Below are 21,778 nucleotides of genomic sequence, written 5' to 3'. Positions count from 1 at the left end.
GAGTCCTCCTGGCGCCACGGGCGCTTGGCGGGAGCCGCATCTGCGCCGTGCGTTCTTTTGGGCGCATGCGCACCCTCGTCCCCTTTCGCGGCTTTTTTCCGCGCGTCTTTTGCGGCCGTTTCGGTTGCCGCGTTTTTCTTTCCCTTTTTGGAGTTGACGGGGATAGAAGTGGCGTGGGTCTGATCCACACGCTTTGGCCCCGCTCGGGTGGAGGCTCGGGTGCCCTCCGCTGCGGATCTGGCGAACTTGTCAGATGGAGGGGGGGAGAAGGAGCGTAGAGAGGCCATGGTACAGAGGGCCCAATTAAGTTGCTCCTTGGAGGAGGGAGAGGAGGGCTGACACACAAGGAAAAAACACTTACAGTACGAAGACAAAAGGAAAATACGAAGAGATGAAGTTTCCTAAGAGAATTTCTGAACGGGCTTGGAGAGACTCCAAGACCTGATCTCCCTGTCCTGAGGCAGGAACAATACTGGGGCCAGAAGGGTGTGCCCAACCCATCTACAGGAAGTGACATCAAGCTTCGTCCTGCCTCCCTGAGAATGAGTTGGGAATCACCCAATCAGGATGCCCAAGCCTCGCCCCCAGGAGAACAAATCAGTAAGTGTTTGGGTGGAACTTGTTATGCAAAGATGTGGTTGATAGCAAGATCATAGCCACACAGCTCAGAAAACCTACAACAGCCAGTGGGAAATCGCTGTCTGATGACGCAACTTATTTCATTGGTTGAAATAAGGCAACCAATGAAATAAATCATCCCTGCAAGACTTAAGACTTAAGACTTAAGTTTTCCACTTCAAATCAAAACTCGTCTCAACCTGCTCAAAGCGCCGCTTTTCTTAACATTCCAACTCCACTTCCAAAGTTTGGTGTACAATGTGTGAATACCGTGTACCTCTCATGTTATGGAAGAGACTCACCGTGCCACATTAATGGAATTCTCTATCCATTTTCCAGCTATACTCCAGAATTAGGCAGAATTAGCAGTCGTGGCAAAGCGATTAGAGCTTTGTATTATGCAAAGGAAGACCTTACACGAGGTACTTACACTGGGCCTAATCTATCTCACAGAGATGTTGTGATGATAAAATGGAAGAGTGGAGAAAAAACAAGAAGCCCTTTGCTCCTTGGAGTTACAATAAAAACGTACAAAACAGAATTTTACTCAAACATTCCTGAGCTGCAGAGCACTGCCCGTAAAGGAGCAAGTATTCTGGCCTTCATCTACCTCTTTTGGCTAGGCCCGGCAAAGCACCCAAGAGCAAGCCATGTCAAATTGTACACATAGCAGCCTCTTGAATTGCTGGATCAGCACCTACACTCACAAGAAGAGTTACATTTGAGAAAGATGGAGAGAAATCTGTTTTTAAACATTAAAGATCGGATTTTTATAATGTAAATCATTTTTTAAAAAATAAAATGGTTTTGAGAAAAATCCATCTAAAGATTAAATTGTTTTGTTTAAGAAACAGTCAAAAGTTATTTATCATGAAATAAGGACTAGCTTTTAATTATGTCGCATAAAGCTGTATATTCAGACACTGTTTAAATGTTTTGGTAAACAAATTTCATTACTCTATTCACAATGTCATGCTCTTCCAGAGGTTTCTGTAAGATTATTTTGGACATTTTTCTATTATCACAGATGTCTGGCTTTTTCGTTCACAAAACTGTGAATTTGTGGCTACAGAGATAACAAGCCTCTTCACAGCAAATGTTATAAAATAAACATCCAGCATTAAGAAGACCTTAATCCCACTGTTCCTTTGAAAATCCACCCCACACCTATGAAGTACTAAGTTTTAAGAAGTTAAATGAATAGACAACTGTTTGGAGTGGGATAGATCTGCAGAAGGAGCTAAGTATGATGAGGGAGGGGCAAGCAGTAAAAATGAAAATCAACTTTTTCAGCAGAAACCTCCAGAAGTCTTCAGGTCGTTGTGTGTATAGCCTGAGATTTATCATATTATTCTCTCCCTGCAGGAGAACATCCTATAACAGCAGCAAGCCATTATTTAAATCTAATTTTACTGATCAGTGGTTTAAATTGTGACTTAAATTGATTTAAATCAAATCGACCCAAGATTCAAGCCCAGCAGCACCTTACAGACCAACAAGATTTGGGAGGTATGAGCTTTCAAGAGTCCAAAGCTCCCACCTGACAAAGGGAGCTCTGACTCTCCAAAGCTCATACGCCAAATATCTTGTTGTCTCTGTGGTGCTGCTGGACTCAGATCTAGCTCTTCTACGGAAGGCCAATACAGCTATCATCTCAAACTATCTAGAGACTGTCACTGCTCAAAGTACGTCCACTCAACTGGCAGAGGTGATGGGGAAAATAGTCTAAATTTATGTCTGTTTCTTCTAGTTAAAGGCATATCCAAAGATTGCAGGAGTGCTGCATTTCAAAGCTAGCTCTAAGGTGAAAATAGTCATCTTTTTGAAAACCAGCCTCAAAACTTCAGTTCTTTCTTTAAAACATAGAGTTATGAAAATATTTTTTTTACAGAAGCCATTTTAATTCACCTCCACTGTATGTCAAAAAAAAATCTGCATACCCTGTAGGGGATAGAAAACTGGGTAGGGTTTGGTTGTAAAGCAAGCTGGAACATTCCTTCCCCTCTTGAAAATGGGGCTGTGATGTTCATCTTACATTCCACCGAGGCCCCCAAAGATTGTTTTTCAACCTGTCGCTAAACCTCAGAATATTAAGCACCTGCGTTAGGATCTAGTTTCTTTCTAAAATACCGCAATTCCCTCGCCCCCACCCTGCTATATGGTAGCCTTCTATGTTGAGCGTGTGCTTAAAAAAAAAATACGCAGGAGGGAATCAAACCAAGCGAGCTCCCACTCAGTCTGTACTGGTGAAGCCCAGACACATTTACTACTTCAGTGAGAAACAAGGCTTCAATCTACTGAGAGCTGCGAGAGTTAATTTGCAAGTTTCATGCTCCCATTTGAATAAATGATTTGCACCTGAATTGTCAGTTTGCTCCTACGCCTGCTCAGGAGGCACAGCACTGCTATTGATCTTTCTGGAAAGAGTATTTGCCGCATTTTAGACATGGGGTGACTTAGCAAAAGTCTGTGACCAACACCCCATGGCATCTAATGGACTGTTTCTATAGAGATGAGCAATTTGAAAATCTCTGATTATCGGAGCACCGGTACTCTCTCCCACACCCCTGCATTTTGTGCATATTTTGGAAAGCCACTTCTGAATCCCACCCACCCCCTTTTCTCTGATGAGAAATATTTTCATGGCGGATATCTAACAGCTTAAGCTAGGTCCGTGGTGGCGAACCTATGGCACGCCAGATGTTCATGGACTACAATTCCCATCAGCCCCTGCCAAATGGCCATGCTGGCAGGGGCTGATGGGAATTGTAGTCGATAAACATCTGGAGTGCCATAGGTTTGCCACTATTGAGCTAGGTAGATATGGGACAGCCACTTTCAACACCTCCTTGTTTCAGGACCTTAAAGGTGCTTCTCCTGTAAGCAATTAACTCTCCCAGCCAGCTTTAGCATTTCAACACAACCACCCACCCCCATGTCACATTCCAACATACAAGGACGCAAAGCTTATAAACAAGATTTCTATCTGAGGGCGCCTGCCCAAAGAGGGCAGAGGGCCTCAAGCAGAGCAGGTGATGCGAGGTGTGCAACGCAAGGACATCCTGTGAGCTAGGGAGCAAGCAATTACCTGCCCATAATGGCCAAGTAACTTGTTGGCCACTGTGCTCAATAGGCTGGATCCCAATGATGACAACTCCTAAAGGAAAGGGGAAGAATTTTTTATAAATCTCCTGTCTCCGCCAGGCAGGTCAACAGGATGCAAGGAGGAGACGAATTTCCAGTCTGTGAATGCAAACATCTTTCATTCAGCTGAAATCACTACTAGATCAAAAAGTTATTGGGCCCTTTCTTCTCCCTTTCATTGCCCAAATTCTGGGATCCTATCTGATGTGAAGTTTTTGTCGGTGCAAATAAATGGGCACTGAATCGTTGTGTCAGTGTCAGCTGAGTGGGGCCAAGCTCAAGAAGTCACGGGATGAACGTGACCAGCTGGTCCAGGAGATGTTGTCAATTACCCAGGAAGACACGGACAGGAGGGGTGCTGGTTCAGCAGGAATTGCCCACGCTTGTCGCCAATTGTAGCAACAAGATCTGCTTCATTAGGAAGGAGGTATGAGGAATCAAACGTTTCTTGAAGATGTGATCGAGAGGAAGACTGGAACCATCTGGAAACACGTAGCTTCCTGGAACTGGAGTTCTCAATGTAAGCAGAATGTTTGGACTTTGAGCACAGGGAAATAACTTCTCTGACACACTGAGGCATCTTACAACTGTAACAACTATAGTACAGGCACACATGCCAATAAGCACATTCCTGACCTAATTCCTAATGACCAATGACTCTGAACAGGACGTTCCTGTGGAAGGCAATGACCTCTGTAGCTGCTTAGGGGAACTTCACTGTACCTCTAAGGCTCAGCACAGGTGAATGAGGCTGTGATGACAGCATCAATTGTGTGTGTAATTGCGTGTGGTTAAGTGCCATCAAGTTACTTCTGACTCACGGCGACTCTATGAATCCACGTCCTCCAAAATGTCCTATTGTTCACAGCCTTGCAGAGTGAGGGTTGTGGCTTACTTTATACCAGGGATGTCCAACTCTGGCGCTTCAGATGTTGATGGACTACAATTCCCATCAGCCCCTGCTGGCATGGCTGATGGGAATCGTAGTCCATGAACATCTGAAGCGTCAGAGTTGGACACGTCTGCTTTATACAGTCAATTCATCTCATGTCGGGTCTTATCCTTTTCCTGTTACTTTCGACATGCAAATAGTATCTTGAGTATCTCTAGATTCAGGTCCAGTAACACCTCAGAGCCCAAGAAGATTTTTGGGGTGTGAGCTTTTGAGAGCCAAAGCTCTCTTCGACAGATTGAGTGCATCTACTCCTTTGAGCAATTTAATGAACAGAAGGCTGTGCTCAATGTTAAGTGACTAGATCCCTTGTTTTTCTGCTCATACCCCAACCTTTTGAACCACAAGTATCAGTGAAACCTGTCAGATTTTTGCCATCAGCCCCAAGATCTACAAAACTCTGAATGGCTAAATTATTCCGGGCAGACTAAAATGAACAGACAATAAAGAGAGGTGTGAACTCTACTCAGAAGTACTTGTATTTCACTGTACAGCAGGCTCACTATGGTGGGAAACCACAAGGTAGGAGGAGTTATGGCCTTGTGTTTAGGGTGAGGACAATTGCACAACACGTTTCAGGCAAAGTAACATAACGACCATCATAGTGGACAGTGTCAGGCCATGAAATGGGTTTGAATCCCCACTTTGGCACAGAAGTTTACCAGGCTGCGCCCACGACAATTTCTTCACAAGTGGTGGTTGTGAAGATTAAGAGGAAGAGGGAAGAGTTATGTGAGGAGGTGCTTTAGATCATGATCGGGGAGAAAGGTTAGCCGGAAACAAAAATTAATATGCATCCAGGAGAAATCTCCTGAACTGTAATGCTAGCTCTAACACATATGGGGGGGGGGGCTCATTCTGAGGCCCCTTCCGCACATGCAGAATAAGGCACTTTCAGTCCACTTTCACAATTGTTTGCAAGTGGATTTTGCTATTTCGCACAGTCATATCCAGCTGCAAAGTGCATTGAAAGTGCACAGTCATATCCAGCTGCAAAGTGGATTGAAAGTGCATTATTCTGCATGTGCGGAAGGGGCCTAATAATTGGGAGACAATCCCAAGAAATTCCAGGAGAAACTGGGCAGGAAGGGGGAAAGGAGACAACTCCAGAGACTGCCAAGAACACACTACCTATCTTGAAATGAAAACAGCTGCCCAAAAGTCGCTGAGCTTTAAAATACACAGGTTAAAGATTCAATTGAGTAGCAACGAAAGGTCCAGGGTTACTGGATCAATAGATAGTTCAAATACACTTGCACACCACCTGGTAGCATAAAAGAATTCTTACCTCATTAGTTAAGATTCTGAAAATTTATTCTGCACATGATCCAAATTCCAAATAGGGTTTGCGGTGACAATATAAAGAGGACACACAGAAATCTGGGAATGGCATGTACAAAATGTATAGACAATATATAAACATCTCTTTTACAAATGGTTCTTTCTCCCACCCTGGATATTCCTCACATACACCGAGAGCGAGAGAGAGAGATATTCCACTTGCTTTACTACCATCAGATTCTCTGACGATGCCAGCCACAGATACAGGCCAAATGTCAGGAGAAAATGCTACTAGAACACGGCCATATAGCCTGGAAATCACACAATACCCCACTATAAATGGGTATATACAATCACAATTGCCTCAGCGTGCTGCCCAGTGAGAAGCAACGCCCCTTTCTACATCGACACACACAAGGGGGAAGCAAAACCACACGAGGAGTGGGCAACATACGAACAACCAGTCACTCACACACCATTCACACAGGGAGCAAAGAAGACGTCGTGCTCTCCTATCAAGAGGCAGGAATGTTACTGGCAGTTGAAGGGGGGGAGGGGGGAAGTGAGCGCTTGAAGAGGAAGTGGAAGAAAAAACAAGTAAAGTCCTGCCTCCTAAGCAAGGGAAAGGAACAACCCATAGAGATGCCCTGCGCCTGCCAGGAGAACCTCTCATTTGCCAGTAGGATTTCCCCCCAAAATATCAACTCTAGCAATGTAAATGAAATACATCTGTGATGAAATAATACTGTAAAACCTAGCAGCATCTAGCAGCATCACGTCTACATGGTAAAACGGGTCTTTGATCAAATGGTCTTTGATCCACCGAATGGGGAAACCAAAAGGCCATGGAAATGTACCCAGGACAGGAAGATGCCCAAATAAGGCACTTCAAAGGTTTTGGAAACCTCATGGCGAGGGGGAAAAGTTTTCTTGGAGGGTAAGGAAACAAAGCCTAAGTGACTCTATCATGGGCTAAGCTAAGAGAAGCACCTCTTGGCTGGAGGTCCCAAGAGATCCACAAGAAGCATTCAGCTGAGAAATTTTCCTAAACACATTTATGTTTTAGTTCTTTGTTTTGAATTTTTACAATAAATCCTTGAACAATCAGCTGGTCTAGAGTCATTAGGAGGAAAAAGAGCCCAAGACCGAGGTGGGATCTCAGCCTCAGTCATCATAACATCCTATACTTAGTTAAATCTAAAATTATTTTACTGCTTTAACATAAGTATATCATTTATAAGCTGGAATGTAAAACTACTATTTGGTATAGTTACGAAATTTAAAAGTGTAAGTGTGAGCTTTCTGCAAACAAAAGTGTGAATATATCCAATAGTACACACCGAAAGAAAAAACTGCAAACTGATGCAACCTAAGCTGCTTAAGTATATGTACCTTACTTTCTGCGGCTGTCAACAAAAGTTGAAGAAAGCACAAACACTGCAGCAAACCCCCACCAAAATTACAATAGTATTAGTATTGTATTTGGAAATCAAGCTACAATTTACAACTAAGAATATCAAGCTACAATTTACTACTAAGAAAAGTATTTGGATATCAAGCTGCAACTAGGGACTCTTATACAATTTATACAAGTTATACAATTTATACAAGTTATACAATTTATAACTAAGAATATTGAACTCTTTATCACACACAGAAATTGCGGGCCAAATTAAATTCTATATATAATTATAACTACATACACACAGAGATATTTCAGAATATGTGGGTACGTCTATCGTATGCCCAGGAATTAACTAATGATTGTTGATTGTTTTATACAAAATTTTTCACAATAAACGAATTAGTAAAACCTTGACTTAAAAAGCATTCCATCTTTTCCAAAAAGACGGGAAAAAAATCTCACTGGAGTTTCAGTGTTTCACAAATGTTCAAACTTTTCTGATGGAAAAAAAGGGAAAGAAAAGTCTTCAGATCTTTTTCAATTCCCATTTTTATCTGGGCCTTCACATCTCTAGCCAGCCAGGTCTTCCTTGTCAGGTAGGTCCTACTGTTTGTTCAGGGCGAGGGGGGGGGGCAGGGGAGGGGAGAGGGTAAGGCACTGCCATGCCAGCCTGACTTGCTTTTTGGGGCGGGGGAAGGATGTAATGGGGAGGCTTGGGGTGGGTCGCCACAGTCTGTCAGGTTGCTTTTGGGGTGGGGGAGGGTGCAATAGGGAGGCTTGGGCTGGGCTCGGCAAAGCAACCAAGTCCAGCGCACCAGTAGAGGTTGCCACCCACTGCCCTACTGAGCCCACCCCAAGCCTCCCCAATGCACCCTTCCTCCACCCCAAAAAGCAGCCTAGGCCCATGAAGCAGCATACTGTCCCACCACCCCTGCCCTAAACAAACAGCAGGACCCACCTGACACGGATGACAAGAGCTGGCGTTGGGTAAGTCCAGTTAGAGCTGGGGCTGAGGCTGGTCTGGGGCTGCTCTCCTGGGGGGGAGGGAGGGGGTCCCCTACCCTCCCTCCTGGTCTAGAGTCCATTTCGTTTTAATTTAAAATGGCCTTTAGTGCTAGTTTGTGATCAATCTCTACTGACCAACGAGCCCAATTAATACACGACAGACAGATTGGGTGAATGAAAGGGACACTGCCAGAATAACACAAGTAGATATAGCAATCACCCGGTATACACAACCAAAAATGTTCGGGGTGGGGCGATAGCATCTCATTTGCAAGGACAAGTGTACAGAAATGGAGTTACGAAGGGTCTTTTCAGTGGTAGCTCAACTGTACTATGACCTTCCCAAGGAGGCCTGACAAGCCAGGCCTTTAGATAGCTTCCAACATTAGATTAAAATGTGGTTCTCTTTAGATTTTTAGTTCTTTGGCTGTGCCTGGCTGAATAGGCTGCTTTACAGAACCACTCCACGTGCCCAAAACCGTTTCCTTTCAGACTGCTGTTAAATTTGTACAAAGCCTTGAGCACAGCAGATAGAAATAATACCCAAACCCCACACATGCTGACAAAGTGGGGAGGAGGCATATCAGCTAAGAAGAGCTCACAGGGCCTGCAGCCAGTAAACAGCGGGCGGCAACTGGGAACTTGAAATATACTGCCTTCTGTCATCTTTACTCTTTCAGGGTTAGGTGGAGCTCAAATCCCACAACGGCTGTGCGAGGACACCACAGGAAGTGATCCAAGCAGAAACAGGCTGTGAAGAGCTTAGAGGGATTTCTTTACTGACACCTCCCTACCGCACAGGTGCCTGTGCTCTCTCTCTCTCTTATACACACACTATCTGGTCTCCATCGGGAACTTTGTGCCTCTTGAGAGAAGCTCTGAGTTTGCTACAGAGCTTAAAACAGCTGCTGGCACTGCAATTCAATAGAGCTGCTATTTCAGCTTCTGGGGGTCATCTCAGAGAGAGTGGGCATAAGGCAGGGGTGTCCAACTCTGGCGCTTCAGACATTCATGGACTACAATTCTCATCAGCCCCTGCTGGCATGGCCAATTACTACCCAACTGGCCATGCCAGCAGGGGCTGATGGGAATTGTAGTCCATGAACGTCTGAAGCGCCAGAGTTGGACACCCCTGGCACAAGAGCAACCCTTCTACCCACAAGAGTCTCCTACATACCCTCAGAACCAGAGGAAAGGTGGTGCGTCTTAAATTTCCTAAGAAATCCTCTCACGTTCAAGCACCGGGGTAAAGGTCTCACAAGCTCACGTGCACTCTCAAGATGTCCTCCTGTAGCTGCGCTCTGAAAAAGTGCCGGAGGGCTGCATTTCAAAAACAAAATGTAAGTAGGGAATATCGTGCATTAAATGATCTGTGTCAAATGGAGAGTGTGAGCCTGTCAGGGGGAGAGTCTTTTCAACTGCGGAAACCAAGTAATGATTTAGGGAAGTCTAACAGAGTCGTGAACTTTGCAGAGTGGGACTTTATTGCTTCCATGCTCCCTTGATAGCCTCACTGAGCTCCCTGAAATTCTGTTCCTGGGTACCAGCAGACCCTCAGGAATGGCATCAGGCAGAGCAGAGGTCTGTCGTGAGGGGGGAAATCAGTAGGGCTTGCTGCCCCTGTTTTGAAGGCTTAAGAGTCATTACATCTTTAGAACTGTCTGGCAGGATACATGCCAACAACTAAGCTATGCTTCAGATGCAACTGCAGAATTCTGAGTCTTTCTCATTATCCACAGAGTCCCTTTCCCGCTTCAAACTTTGCTCAAAGGGAGATTTCAGGAAAGCTGCTGTTAATGCCAACCAGGTTAAGCAAGACAGTCCATAAGATGTTTAGGGCCAGCCAACCACGGCTTGTGATTCACGATACGGCCAGTGTCTATAGCTACTCCAAATAAGCAGCAAGCTCTGAAAAAACCCCATAGCAGTTAGGAAATGATATGGTAGCTCCTAAGGCCACCCAGAAGTCTGATATATTTATTCTTACCAGAACATTAAGCTTTTTCATACACTCAATTTAGTACTCCAAACATGAGTAACGAAAGTATATGCCACCCATATTTGTGATCAGCGTAGAGAGCCAGCGTGGTGCAGTGGTTAAGAGCAGGTGGATTCTAATCTGGAGAACCGTGTTTGATTTCCCACTCCTCCACCTGAGTGGCAGAGGCTTATCTGGTGAACCAGATGTATTTCCACACTCCTACATGCCAGCTGGGTGACCTTGGGCCAGTCACAGTTCTCTCCGAACTCTCTCCACCCCACCTCCCTCACAAGGTGTCTGTTGTGGGGAGAGGAAGGGAAAGGAGCTTGTAAGCCACCTTGAGCCTCCTTACAGGAGAGAAACGTGGGGTATACATCCAAATCCTCCTCCTTCTACCACCTAAAGGTACCCATGGATTTTAATTATCACCTGGACCCTGCAAAGCACAAGCACACTGGTGCTAGCAGGCATGGAGCTTTCCCACCCTCCCTGTTCCCAAAGCAACCCCAAGATCGCTGAACAGCTGATGCTGAAGGCTGTATGACTTGTATGGAAAAGGAGACAGGCAGCTTAGGGACCTGCAGCAAAGAGGAGACTGGATTGAACCAGCCCAATTACTACTTCTGCTAGTGGAGAGGTAAGGGAGAGTTCTGTTTCCAATTTCATCACGTATGTGCACACACACAGCTTCTTGCCCTGTGATTCTTCATTAAAATCAACAACAATATGGTCTAGTGGTTAAGAGCCAGTGTGGTGTACTGGTTAACAGCAGTGGATTCTAATCTGGAGAACTGGGTTTGTTTCCCCACACTTCCACATGAAGCCTGCTGGGTGATCTTGGGAAGTCACAGTTCTTCTGAACTCTCTCAGCCCCACCTACCCCACAAGGGAAAGAAGTTTGTAAGCTACTTTGAGACTCACAGTTGAGAAAAGTGAGGTATAAATCTAAACTGCTACTCCTTTCTGGAGGTCTCAAATTGCTGGAAAAGACAACTCAGAATAGGGATGTATCAGTGAGCACCTTCACCTTGCATTTCATAAGATATAACTACTGGCTCATGTGTCAGGACATTCTGGGGTACTTAACAGTCTAACTACTCAGGCTTTTGTTTTATTTTTTAAAGATACCCAGTACACAAGACCTAGGGGCAAATGATGCTGCCTGATCCCGGGAATGGGTGAAAAAGTGGAAACAGTAACTCTGGCTATACTGAAGTATCTATATAAAGAAAGGTGTGCATACAAATTTGAATAATGTGCAAATGGGAAAGAATAACAGCGAAAGAGGCACGGGCTACTGAGCATGTTATGTATACAACCAAATCTGAAGTTTTCCATTTGTTTGTTTCTGTTGTGGCCCAGTCCAGCACACCTGGGGACCCTTTGGAAGGGGGGACAGATGGAGAAGAGGGAACAGCTTTGACCCCAGAGTCCCAGGTAATGCCTGAAGGCTCTGAGCCTGAGGCCCAGAGGCTCAAACAGAACCTTCAGTAGTCTCTGCAGGTCCAGAGGCTCCGGCAGAGCAAGCAGGCTGGAAGCCACAGCCAGGCTCCAGCTCCAAGATTCTCCAGTGTCCTGACACCAAACCAGGGGAGGCCCTGCCAGCCCTCTTGACCCTTTGTCTCCAGAGCCCCAAGACTGTCGCCCAAGGAAGCTGCATGCCAGTTTGCAGGGAAGACAAAGCAGCAACAGGCTAGCACCTCTGGGGCGAGCTGGGCTAGCCAAGAAGTCTTTGCAGGAGCTAGACCGCAGTAACACCGCTGCCTGAAGTGTTTGCGCTGGTGGGTGTATTATCTGTCATTAAAAGGGTTGGTAGTCAAGCTTTGTTGTGGCAGCAATGCCATGCAGGGACTCACAAGCCACTGTTTATGTTTCCGGTGCCTGAATCCACTCTTGGCCTTGCTTTGGACTCTGGACTCAGTTTTGTTCCACCCTCCTGTACTTGGTGCTTGATCCCACAAAACTACTGACCCAGCTGTGAGTTGCTTTCGACTCTGCTTGGTAAGAGCCTGCCTGCCACAGTTTCTCTCCTGAGTGTCATGTAGGCTTCGCAAATCTACAGAGTCTGGGAAAGGTCCACAAAGCCACTGAAATGCTAATGTTCAGCTGTCAGTCCAGGTATCTGTTCTAATTACCAGATCCCATCAATAGGCACATGTTTGCATTAAGTCATACTTCAGAAGTAGCCCGGCAGACTAATAAAAGTAAATGGGAAACATCACTCCAAAAATAAGCAAACTCTGCCAAGCCTGCGTCCAATCTGTTTGCTTCAGGGCTCACGGGTTACCCAAAATTACAGCCATGGGAAAGTATGCAGGGACTAGGGGATTAACATTTTATTTGTAATACATCTTTAAGATCAGCACAGATGTCCACTGCTGCTTCTCAGCACTATACTACAAGGGGTATTAGTCACAGGAACTTCAAAGCTGTATAAAAACACTGCAGGTCATTATAGTCTGCACAGCCCAAACTGGTAATACTATGGAAGTTCAAAATTGGAAGAATATGGTCCGGAAATCAGAAATCAGTTGTTAACATCATTAGCCAGACAGACAGCAATCCAAAAAGTGATCATATTTTTAATTCCATAGTCGACAGAATCCTTTTAGAAAACTACAAAACATGCAATTCATAAGCAACCCAAAATAAACCCAGCTGTCCCCTTAACTAGCACAATGAGAATGAGGGATGATTGCAAATTTCATACTCCAGATCATCCAACCAGAAAAACCCCCACCTCATCTTTGCTTCTGTTTTGTTGTAATCAAGCCCAGGATTCTTAAACTGTTCATGTGTACACAGTACCAGCTGATGAAACACAGAAAACCAAAACACTTGACAAAAAAGGAGAAATTCATATAAAATCAGCTTCATTCCAATTGCCTAAGATGCAGAGAAACCACTTCCATTATAACTTATAGCTATGAATCACCCTCTTACACAGATCTTTTTTAATCCACATTTTCCGCAAACACATCTCTTGATAGATTAAACACCTTCTCCTATCTCACAAAACTTGTTTTGTCTGTGCATAGACAGAAATTGGGTGGAGAAACACATGACCAGGATCCAGGGATGAAAATAAGCTATTTTCATCACAGTGTGATGTACTGGTTAAGAGCAGGTGCACTTTAATCTGGAAACTGGTTTGGATTCCCCGCTCTGTCACTTGAGCTGTGGAGACTTATCTGGTGAACTAGATTAGCTTGTGCACTCCAACACATGCCAGCTGGGTGACCATGGGGTAGTCACAGTTCTTTGGAGCTCTCTCAGCCCAACCTACCTCACAGGGTGTTTGTTGTGAGGGGGGAAGGGAAAGGAGTTTGTTAGCCCCTTTGAGTCTCCTTTCAGGAGAGAAAGGGGGGATAAAAATCCAACTCTTCTTCTTCTATTAGGCAAAGCAAGAAAGGAGAATGCAGAGGTTCAGATGTCTCCTCAACAAGTCCTCATTTGCCCCTATCTCTAATATATAGTACTAGTGGGTCCGGCCACGCGTTGCTGTGGCTCAGTCTGATGAAGTGGAAAAGAAAGAAAAGGGGAAGCGAACAGTTCGAACATGTGTCATTGCATAATGCTTGTAAGGGAGGGGTCCCTCACTCCCCTCCCTCTCTCCCGTTCCCTTGCATGGCACCCCGCCCCAGCCCTCCCTAACGTTCCGCTTCCTCTGCTAGGGTGGGTGGGCCATGTCCAGGTGGCGGACCCTGTCTCTTTCACTCTCTTCCCTTGCAGGCGAATTACCTAGCTTAAAACATGCTGGGAGGCATGAGCTACGCTGTGTTCAAATTTCAGAGCATTTGGTCCAGCAAACCCCCGGACCCTCCCTCACCTTCCCCTTCCTCTGCTAGGGTGGGTGGGCCATGTCCAGATGGCGGACCCCAACTTTTTCACTCCGGATGGCAGCGGTTTTCAACGAAGGCATGGTTGTTTCCCTTGTATCAGAGGGTGTTGATTTGAGGGCCAGCAGATGGCACTGTTGCAGAACAGAACTGTGGTTCCAACTGTCATAGGTGTGGCATGTACACAATAACTGGCACAGTTGTGACATGTACATAACAGGAGGTGTGGAAACAGTATGGAAACCTGGCCGCACGCAAATGCGACGTTGTGTGAAAATTTCAAAGCAATCGGTCCAGTAATTTGGGAGATTACCTGTCAGCAGAAAAACGAACTGATAGATTTTTATAGAGAGAGATTTTTGAAGTCCTCAAACAGCTTCACATTCATCCTCCATAATCCGTACAACAGACTAGTCAGAGCCTCTTATCCCTTAAGAGATGGTGGCTTCGGTCAAGCCAGTCCAGTACATTCACGACTGTGCTGATGGATCTATCCGCAATGAGCGGCAACTTTGATCCTAACCATTACACTATGCAACTAACATGTTTTGGGACTCTGGATAATAAGTAAAACCTGAATATTATGAACCATATGATCATATAATGACACAAAATCTCACTACTTAGACAAGAAAGAATGTAAATGTATGCTCAACACAATTCAACAAAAGAACTAACAAAGAGCACAGAAGCGGAAAGGTGCTTCCCCCCCACCCCAACATAGTAGGATTTACTTCTTATTTATACGGTGATAGGATCAAGTTGCAAAACATTTATACCTTTTCTTTGACAGCAATCGGGCCAGAAGCTACACATTTTTATCCAATGCCTGTCAAGGACACAAAGTCAAAACTCAACATTCCCAGAACATCACGAGAGAGCAAAGTTATCAAGAAAAAGGGAAGAACAGTTAGTTTTTTATACTCTGTTTTGATGTACCTTCAAGGAGTCTCAGAGCAACCTACAATCACCTTCCACCACCCCATCCCCACACACCAGACACTTTGTGTGGTAGTTGGGGCTGAGAAAGTTCTGAAAGAGCTGCCTAACGTCACCCAACATTCTTCATGGGGAGGAATGGGGAACCAAACCCAGTTCACCAGATTAGGGTCTGCAGTTTATGTGGTGGAGTGGGGAAACAAACTTGGTTCTCTAGATCAGAGTCTGCCATTCTGAACCACTATGCTACGCTGACTCTGTCATGATACCAACAGAGAAGTAGAAAGCCATTACAACATTCCACAAAGTCTGGAGTGTCATGATTTATCTGCAATCAGGGATACAGTTGTTCTAAGTCTAGCTGCATGTAAACCTGGGGCAAACATCTCATCAGGTATCACTTTCCTTCATGCTGAGTCAGCTATCCCATAGGTAAAAAAAACCCCAGACAGCTCATTAATCCTGCTGTGGTGCAGGATGAAAAGCCTAATGCGGTTCTCAACCAAAAATTTGGTCATTGTTACCACACTTCTGATATTTACCAAGCCAACTGATGGTCTAACACAACTACTTTATCGTAGCAGTTTGCGAAATGTCTGTAGTTCAAATTACACTGGTGAAAAGAGATTTTTTCTAGAAATCTTTCTGCCACTATTTAGGGTACCTGAAGATTGGGTCTGATCCACCAGCATACTATTGCCCAGTTTCGGGAGTACTGCCTTGCATTGGCTAGGGCGGCTGGGAATCTCATTTAGACTGTATAGGCTTAGGGAGCTAGGTAAGTTTAGAGAAGAGAAGATTAAGGGGTAACATGACAGTCATGTTCAAATATTTGAAGGGATGTCGTGTTGAAAAGGGAGCAAGCTTGTTTTCTGCTGCTTCAGAGACTCAGACAAGGAGTAATGGATTCAAGGTGCAGGAAAAAAGATTCCACCTAAACATTAGGGGGAACTTCCTGATGGCAAGGGCTGTTCGACAGTGGAATACACTGCTTCAGAGTGTGGTGGAGTCTCCTTCTTTGGAGGTTTTTAAACAGAGGCTGGATGGCCATCTGTCAGGAGTATATTTATTTATACAATGTTTACCTTGTTTGATTGTGTATTCCTGCATGGCAGAGGGTTGGTCTTGATGTCCCTTATGGTCTCTTCCAACTCTATGATTCTACGACTGCTGGGTTAGGCCGATTTCACTTCAGTCAAATAGATGGCTTTAAGCAAGAGGGTATACTGGGGCTTGTTCAACACAGGTTAGTTATGGCTTCACTACCCAGTCATCTTGCACATTGCATTTCACTCTCATCCTTCCCCCAAGGAGCTCTGTCATACATGGTTTTCCCCTTCCCATGTTATCCTCACAATGACCATGTGTGAAGTGGGTTAGGCTGAGAGTACGCAACTGGCTGAAGGTCACACAGTGGGTCTTCATGGCAAACAGAGACATCAACCTGAGTGTCCATCTGCCTAGCCTTCTAGCTGCTAAACCACAATGGCTCTCAGTATATGCGCTCCTAGACTATAATTTCAAAATTTACTGGCAGATCGCTAGTATTCTAATTTTTTTAAAGGCTAGACTGAAGTTCTTTCACTCTCCAATGACTCACCTCTCTTTAACAGTATTTAAATGAGCCTATTGCAACTGATCTGCAAGGCAGACAGAATGGCTATTGAGAATATGTTTATTCCCTAAAATTTCCTAATCAATGTAATATACTGTATGGTCGAATGCTTTCACGGCCGAATTCAACTGGTTGTGGTGGATTTTCCGGGCTGTGTGGCCGTGGTACCTATTCTAGATAGCTATTCTAAAGTCAAGATAGCTATTCTAAAGCCTAGCTATTCTAAAGTCAAGGGTATTCACAAATCCAAGGCATTAACTTCTGCCTAGATATTAACTTCTACCGAAGATGTGGACATGTTCAAAGGCAGAAAGTGGTAAGACAAGCATAACTTAATCAAAGCACTTCCACAAATACTTAAAATGAACAAGTTGTGAACAGAAGGTACCCAAGATTACTGATCTTTCCCACATCGCCCATGCCTCAATAGCCCCTCAGAAGGCTTGTGGCAAAAGTGCTGAAAATCCTGTAGAGAAAATGCTACAGGGAACTGTTTTTGAGGAGAGAGAAGTAGGCAACATTACCCCCCCCCCCCACTCCACTCTTATATCAGTGGAAGGGCAAGGAATGACAACATTGTACAATTCCCCCTCTTCATTGTGCCCCAACTGCATTTTGTTCCTGGGCCTCTGGTGCTTTGAGCAGTGGAAAAAATCCATGAGCACCAATCGTAGAATCAGTCTCCATCTAGCAATACGTTGCTAAGGAATTAGAATCTAAAATATTTTGTAAGGACTTAAGTAGTCACTTCCCTGCTTGACAGATGTAAATTGAATAATCAGTATCTATCAACAGACTGTCTTGACAGGCTAGAACATTAGGGATAGATTCCTCAGAGCGCAAGCCTGCAATACTTATATTTCTGGCATTTCATTCTTGTTCGCTGTTTCTCACAGATCTCTAAAAATGCTCCTCATTTTACCTGTTTTCACTAAAAGGTATCTGAATTCAAACCTGACTCATCGTGTTCAGGAAAAACATCTAGTTCAGGGGTAGGGAACCTGCGGCTCTCCAGATGTTCAGGAACTACAATTCCCATCAGCCCCTACCAGCATGGCCAATTGGCCATGCTGACAGAGGCTGATGGGAATTGTAGTTCCTGAACATCTGGAGAGCCGCAGGTTCCCTACCCCTGATCTAGTTCAATGTATTATCAAATGCTTTCACAGCTGGAATCATCTGGATGTTGTGGGTTTTCCTGACTCTGTGGCTGTGATCTGGCAGTTTTTGCTCCTAACGTTTCAACTGCATCTATGGCTGGCATCTTCAGAGACATATCATGGTAGATGGCATCTGAAGATGCCAGTCATAGTTGCAAGAGAAGCGTTAGGAGCAAAAACCGCCAGACCACAGTCACATAGCCCAGAAAACCCACAACAGACAGTTTTCCGATTCTCTCCACTAATTTGGAAAAGTGGTTTAAAATAAACATTTCTTTTAAAAGTTATAGCATTTTGTGGTTACAACGGAACAAATGCCATTTTTCTGCCCCAACAAGCCTCTTTCGTAGGGCACTCTGCATATCAGAACAATGAAGCACTGGAATCAAGGAATGTTTCCCACTTTCAGAAGTTTACCTGTTGTACTGAGTATCACAATCTTGCAAACAAGTTCCTGCAGACAAAAGTCTCCCAAAACTAGTTATTGTGTCCATGCATACTAATACGAGTCATTTGTACCACATAATAGCCAGGGGGAGAGATGGATGCGAAGAACCCACTCTCATTTATTTTACAAAAATTTCCCTGCCTGAAGGCAATTCTTACTCAACACAAGAGAGTAATTATTTACAAACCTGGAGATGAACCATTCTTCAACTTGTACAGGTTTCTGGCTATTGAGATTAAAGTACCTTTCAAGTACCTGACACACATAACTGAAAGATTCCACATGTTTTGTGATAATACTTATTCTAAACTATTTAGCTTAGAACTCTCCCTTTTTCTGAAAACCAGATGCTGAGCCTCTGAAGATGTCAGCCATGGATGTGGGCGAAATGTTAGGAGCAAAAGCTACCACCAGGCCATAGCCACATAACCCGGAATACCCACAAATCCTGAACTGCTGCTATAAGAAATCAGGTCCAATACATTTGTAAATCAATTGACAACACAGGTACAGAACTGCAACAAGGGTACAAGAATTTACTTGAAGTACAGCCCAGCTTTTTAAAAGAGACTATTTGAATAAGTTAATAATTGCCCAGTGAAGTTAACCTCTCCATAATTACTTCCTGTATTTCTACTGTACAGGAAAGTAAACACTTCCAACATTGTATGTAGTTTTGTGAAACCCAATTAGTTATGTCTGTATTTATTACAATAGCATTAAGGGCTTTACGGTGCTGACACACAAATGAAGGTGCCTAATTTCTTAAATCAGTGGACTGAAGTGCAATTTTGTATGATCTAAATCAGAGACAGATTACCCAACTCTTATGTCATATACAAGAATTTATATGCACATTAACTACAGTCTACCTACTTTTCCAAACATTTGCCAGCCAGGAGGAGCCTAGAGACACAACTCTAAGCTCTCAATAGATACTCCACTCTTTCCACAGCAACCAAGACTTAATACAAATATTCACACACTGCCACAATAGTATCTGCCGCAAGATACAATTATCTCATCTTACTACAAACGCATATGAACAAAAAAGCATACTGACTTCTCTTCTCTATCCAGAGACTTAGAATATCCTGGTGCAGATCCACAGATTTCCTGCAAACAAGGCCTATGCATCCCTGGAACTTCAAAATACCAAAACATTCTAGCTAATAGACCGTAGCAACAAACTGACAGCCATTCATTCCATTTCCCCAGGAGTAGACACAACAAGCAACTTTAAGGCATCTAGTTTCTATACTCTCCCCCTTCCCCCTTCAAGAATTTAGGAGACTTGGTTCTTGCTGGATTAGATTAGCAGCCCCTCTCGTTTAGCATCTTGCTTCACATGGCAGTCAAACAACTGCCCTGGAGGACCGGAAAAAACAAAATAGTATATGCAGGTCAAGGCCTTTGCTTGATGTTGCCTTCCAGGGCTGGCATTCAGAGGTTCTGAACACTTCATTGACCAACACTTCATTGGCCTCGTCGTTAAAATCAGATGCACCACAGTATTTTCCTAGCAGGCATCTAGACAGACCTGGTTTGTTTGCATAAGGTGCATTCTCACAACTGCCAACCAATGCAACACGGGGCTTGAAGGGCAGTGAAACAACTCTGCCCCTTCCCCAAACAGACTCAAGGCGCCACCCCCAAGTTCCCCCTCCCCAAACAGAAGGAGGCGTCTGATTGACAACTGCGTGCCCGAGGCAGCCGAGAGCCCTCTGGCCACGGCGGGCCGAGCGTCGTCCCCACCCCTCAAGGGTCAGACTCGACCCGCCGTAGCAACCTCGCCGGCGGCGCAGAGCCAGCAAGGCGCGCCGGGGCCTACCTTGCGCACCCCCTTGTATATATAGAAGTAGAGTTCCCGGCCCACATTGAAGCAGAGCCGGTCGCCGTTGCCGCTCTGGTCGTTGACGTTGACGAAGGAGACGCGGACGGGGTTGGAGCCCTGCGAGTTGAAGGGCACCCGGTTGGGCCGGCTGTACTCCGAGTGGCTCAGCAGCTTGTACAGCCCCTCCCGGGTGGTGAACTGGGTCTTAATCTCGTTCATCTCCTTCCCTCCTCCCTCCGCCGCCATCTTGGAAAGGAGCATTCATCCTGCCCCAGTGCCCGGATGTAAGGCTCAACGCGCAGCCGCACCGGAGGGGGAAATCGCGATTCCGGCCCGAAAGGGAAGGGAACGCTCGCGCCGGAAAGTGGGCGGGGCCACGCGGCCTCTCGCGCTCTCCCCGTGGATCCTGCGCTGCGCGTGAGCTCTCTGCCTAAGGGGTGGGGCGAAATTCAGGTGGGGAGGAAATAATAGGGAGGTGCCTCAGTATGTTGGAAGCGAATGGAAGGAGAGGTGGGGATGGGAACATGCGCAGAAGCTATTTGAGAACGTGCGACGATCTCTGAGTAGATCTAGGGTTAAGAAAACAGATATAAGTAGGGAAGAACTCTGCACATGTTCAACATCACTTTGGTTCTTCATAGCTACCTCATGATGTGATTGTTGTGAGGAGAGGAAGGGAAGAAGCGTGTAAGAGGCTTTGAGAGTTCTTATGATTGAGAAAAGTGAGGTATAAATGCAAACTCTTCTTTCTCTCCTTCTTAGGATTCACTTTCCTGTTCTTAATTTTTCTCTATGGAAATAATTCAGAGTTTGTCATTTATATTTACCTGAGTTTTATTGCCTGTTTTAATATTATTTATGTTAGTCGTGTTTTTTGTTATGCCAATAAAGGTTATGCTATTGATTCACTTTCTTGTTTTATCTAGTTCATTTTTATCAGCATTTTTTCCTTTCAGGAGCTCAGAGAGGCATATTTGCGGTGTGTTCGTAACCCCATGTTATCTTCATACCTACCCTATGAGTAAGGATGCCAACTCTGTCTTGAGAAATGCCTGGAGATTTGCGGGTGAAGCCTAGGGGAGGTGACTGTTTAGGTCAGGGGTCCCCAAACTACGGCCCGGGGGCCAAATGTGGCCCCCTGAAGGCATTTATCCGGCCCGCCAGGCATGGTGGCGATGGCTCCATTCATGTGCAGTGGGGCTCGAGGGAGAGGAGGAACCAGCCCCAACGGCTGTTGATTGCAGTTACATGATGGCACCCCCAAATCTCCATGAATTTTCTGACCCAGAGTTGGAAACCTTACATGTGGCAACGCCTACTCCACCCTTCCCTCTCAGCTACTCCATGTGTTGCTCTCAGGCTTTCTGTTCCGCCTCACTCCCATTGGCATCAGCCAGGCTGGCGAATCGCTCGCTGGCTGCTGGGGAGGAAAGAACCCAGGAAGATACCTGATCCTGGGTTAGATGGAATGCTTCATTGGGAAAGTTCTGCTTTTTTTTTACAAGGGAAGGTATTCCACAGCCTCCCCAACAATATTTGGAGCCTACCCTGTACTTG

General features: G+C 45.1%; 1 protein-coding gene across 1 annotated transcript in view; it reads right to left on the bottom strand.

Moving 5' to 3' along the window:
• The window catches only part of WDR20 (WD repeat domain 20), a 53,932-nt gene extending 33,341 nt beyond the window's left edge, over positions 1-20,591 (bottom strand). Inside the window, exon 1 of the mRNA XM_048485439.1 lies at positions 20,219-20,591. Coding sequence (XP_048341396.1) covers positions 20,219-20,482 — 264 coding nt within the window. The 5' untranslated portion in view covers positions 20,483-20,591. The remainder of the gene's footprint in view (positions 1-20,218) is intronic.
• Between the last annotated feature and the right edge of the window lie 1,187 nt (positions 20,592-21,778).

The sequence above is a fragment of the Sphaerodactylus townsendi genome, linkage group LG02 (assembly GCF_021028975.2).
Source record: "Sphaerodactylus townsendi isolate TG3544 linkage group LG02, MPM_Stown_v2.3, whole genome shotgun sequence".
Classification (NCBI taxonomy): Eukaryota; Metazoa; Chordata; class Lepidosauria; order Squamata; family Sphaerodactylidae; genus Sphaerodactylus; species Sphaerodactylus townsendi.
The sequence above is the reverse complement of the archived record's forward strand: the minus strand, read 5'-3'. Positions and strand labels throughout refer to the sequence as shown.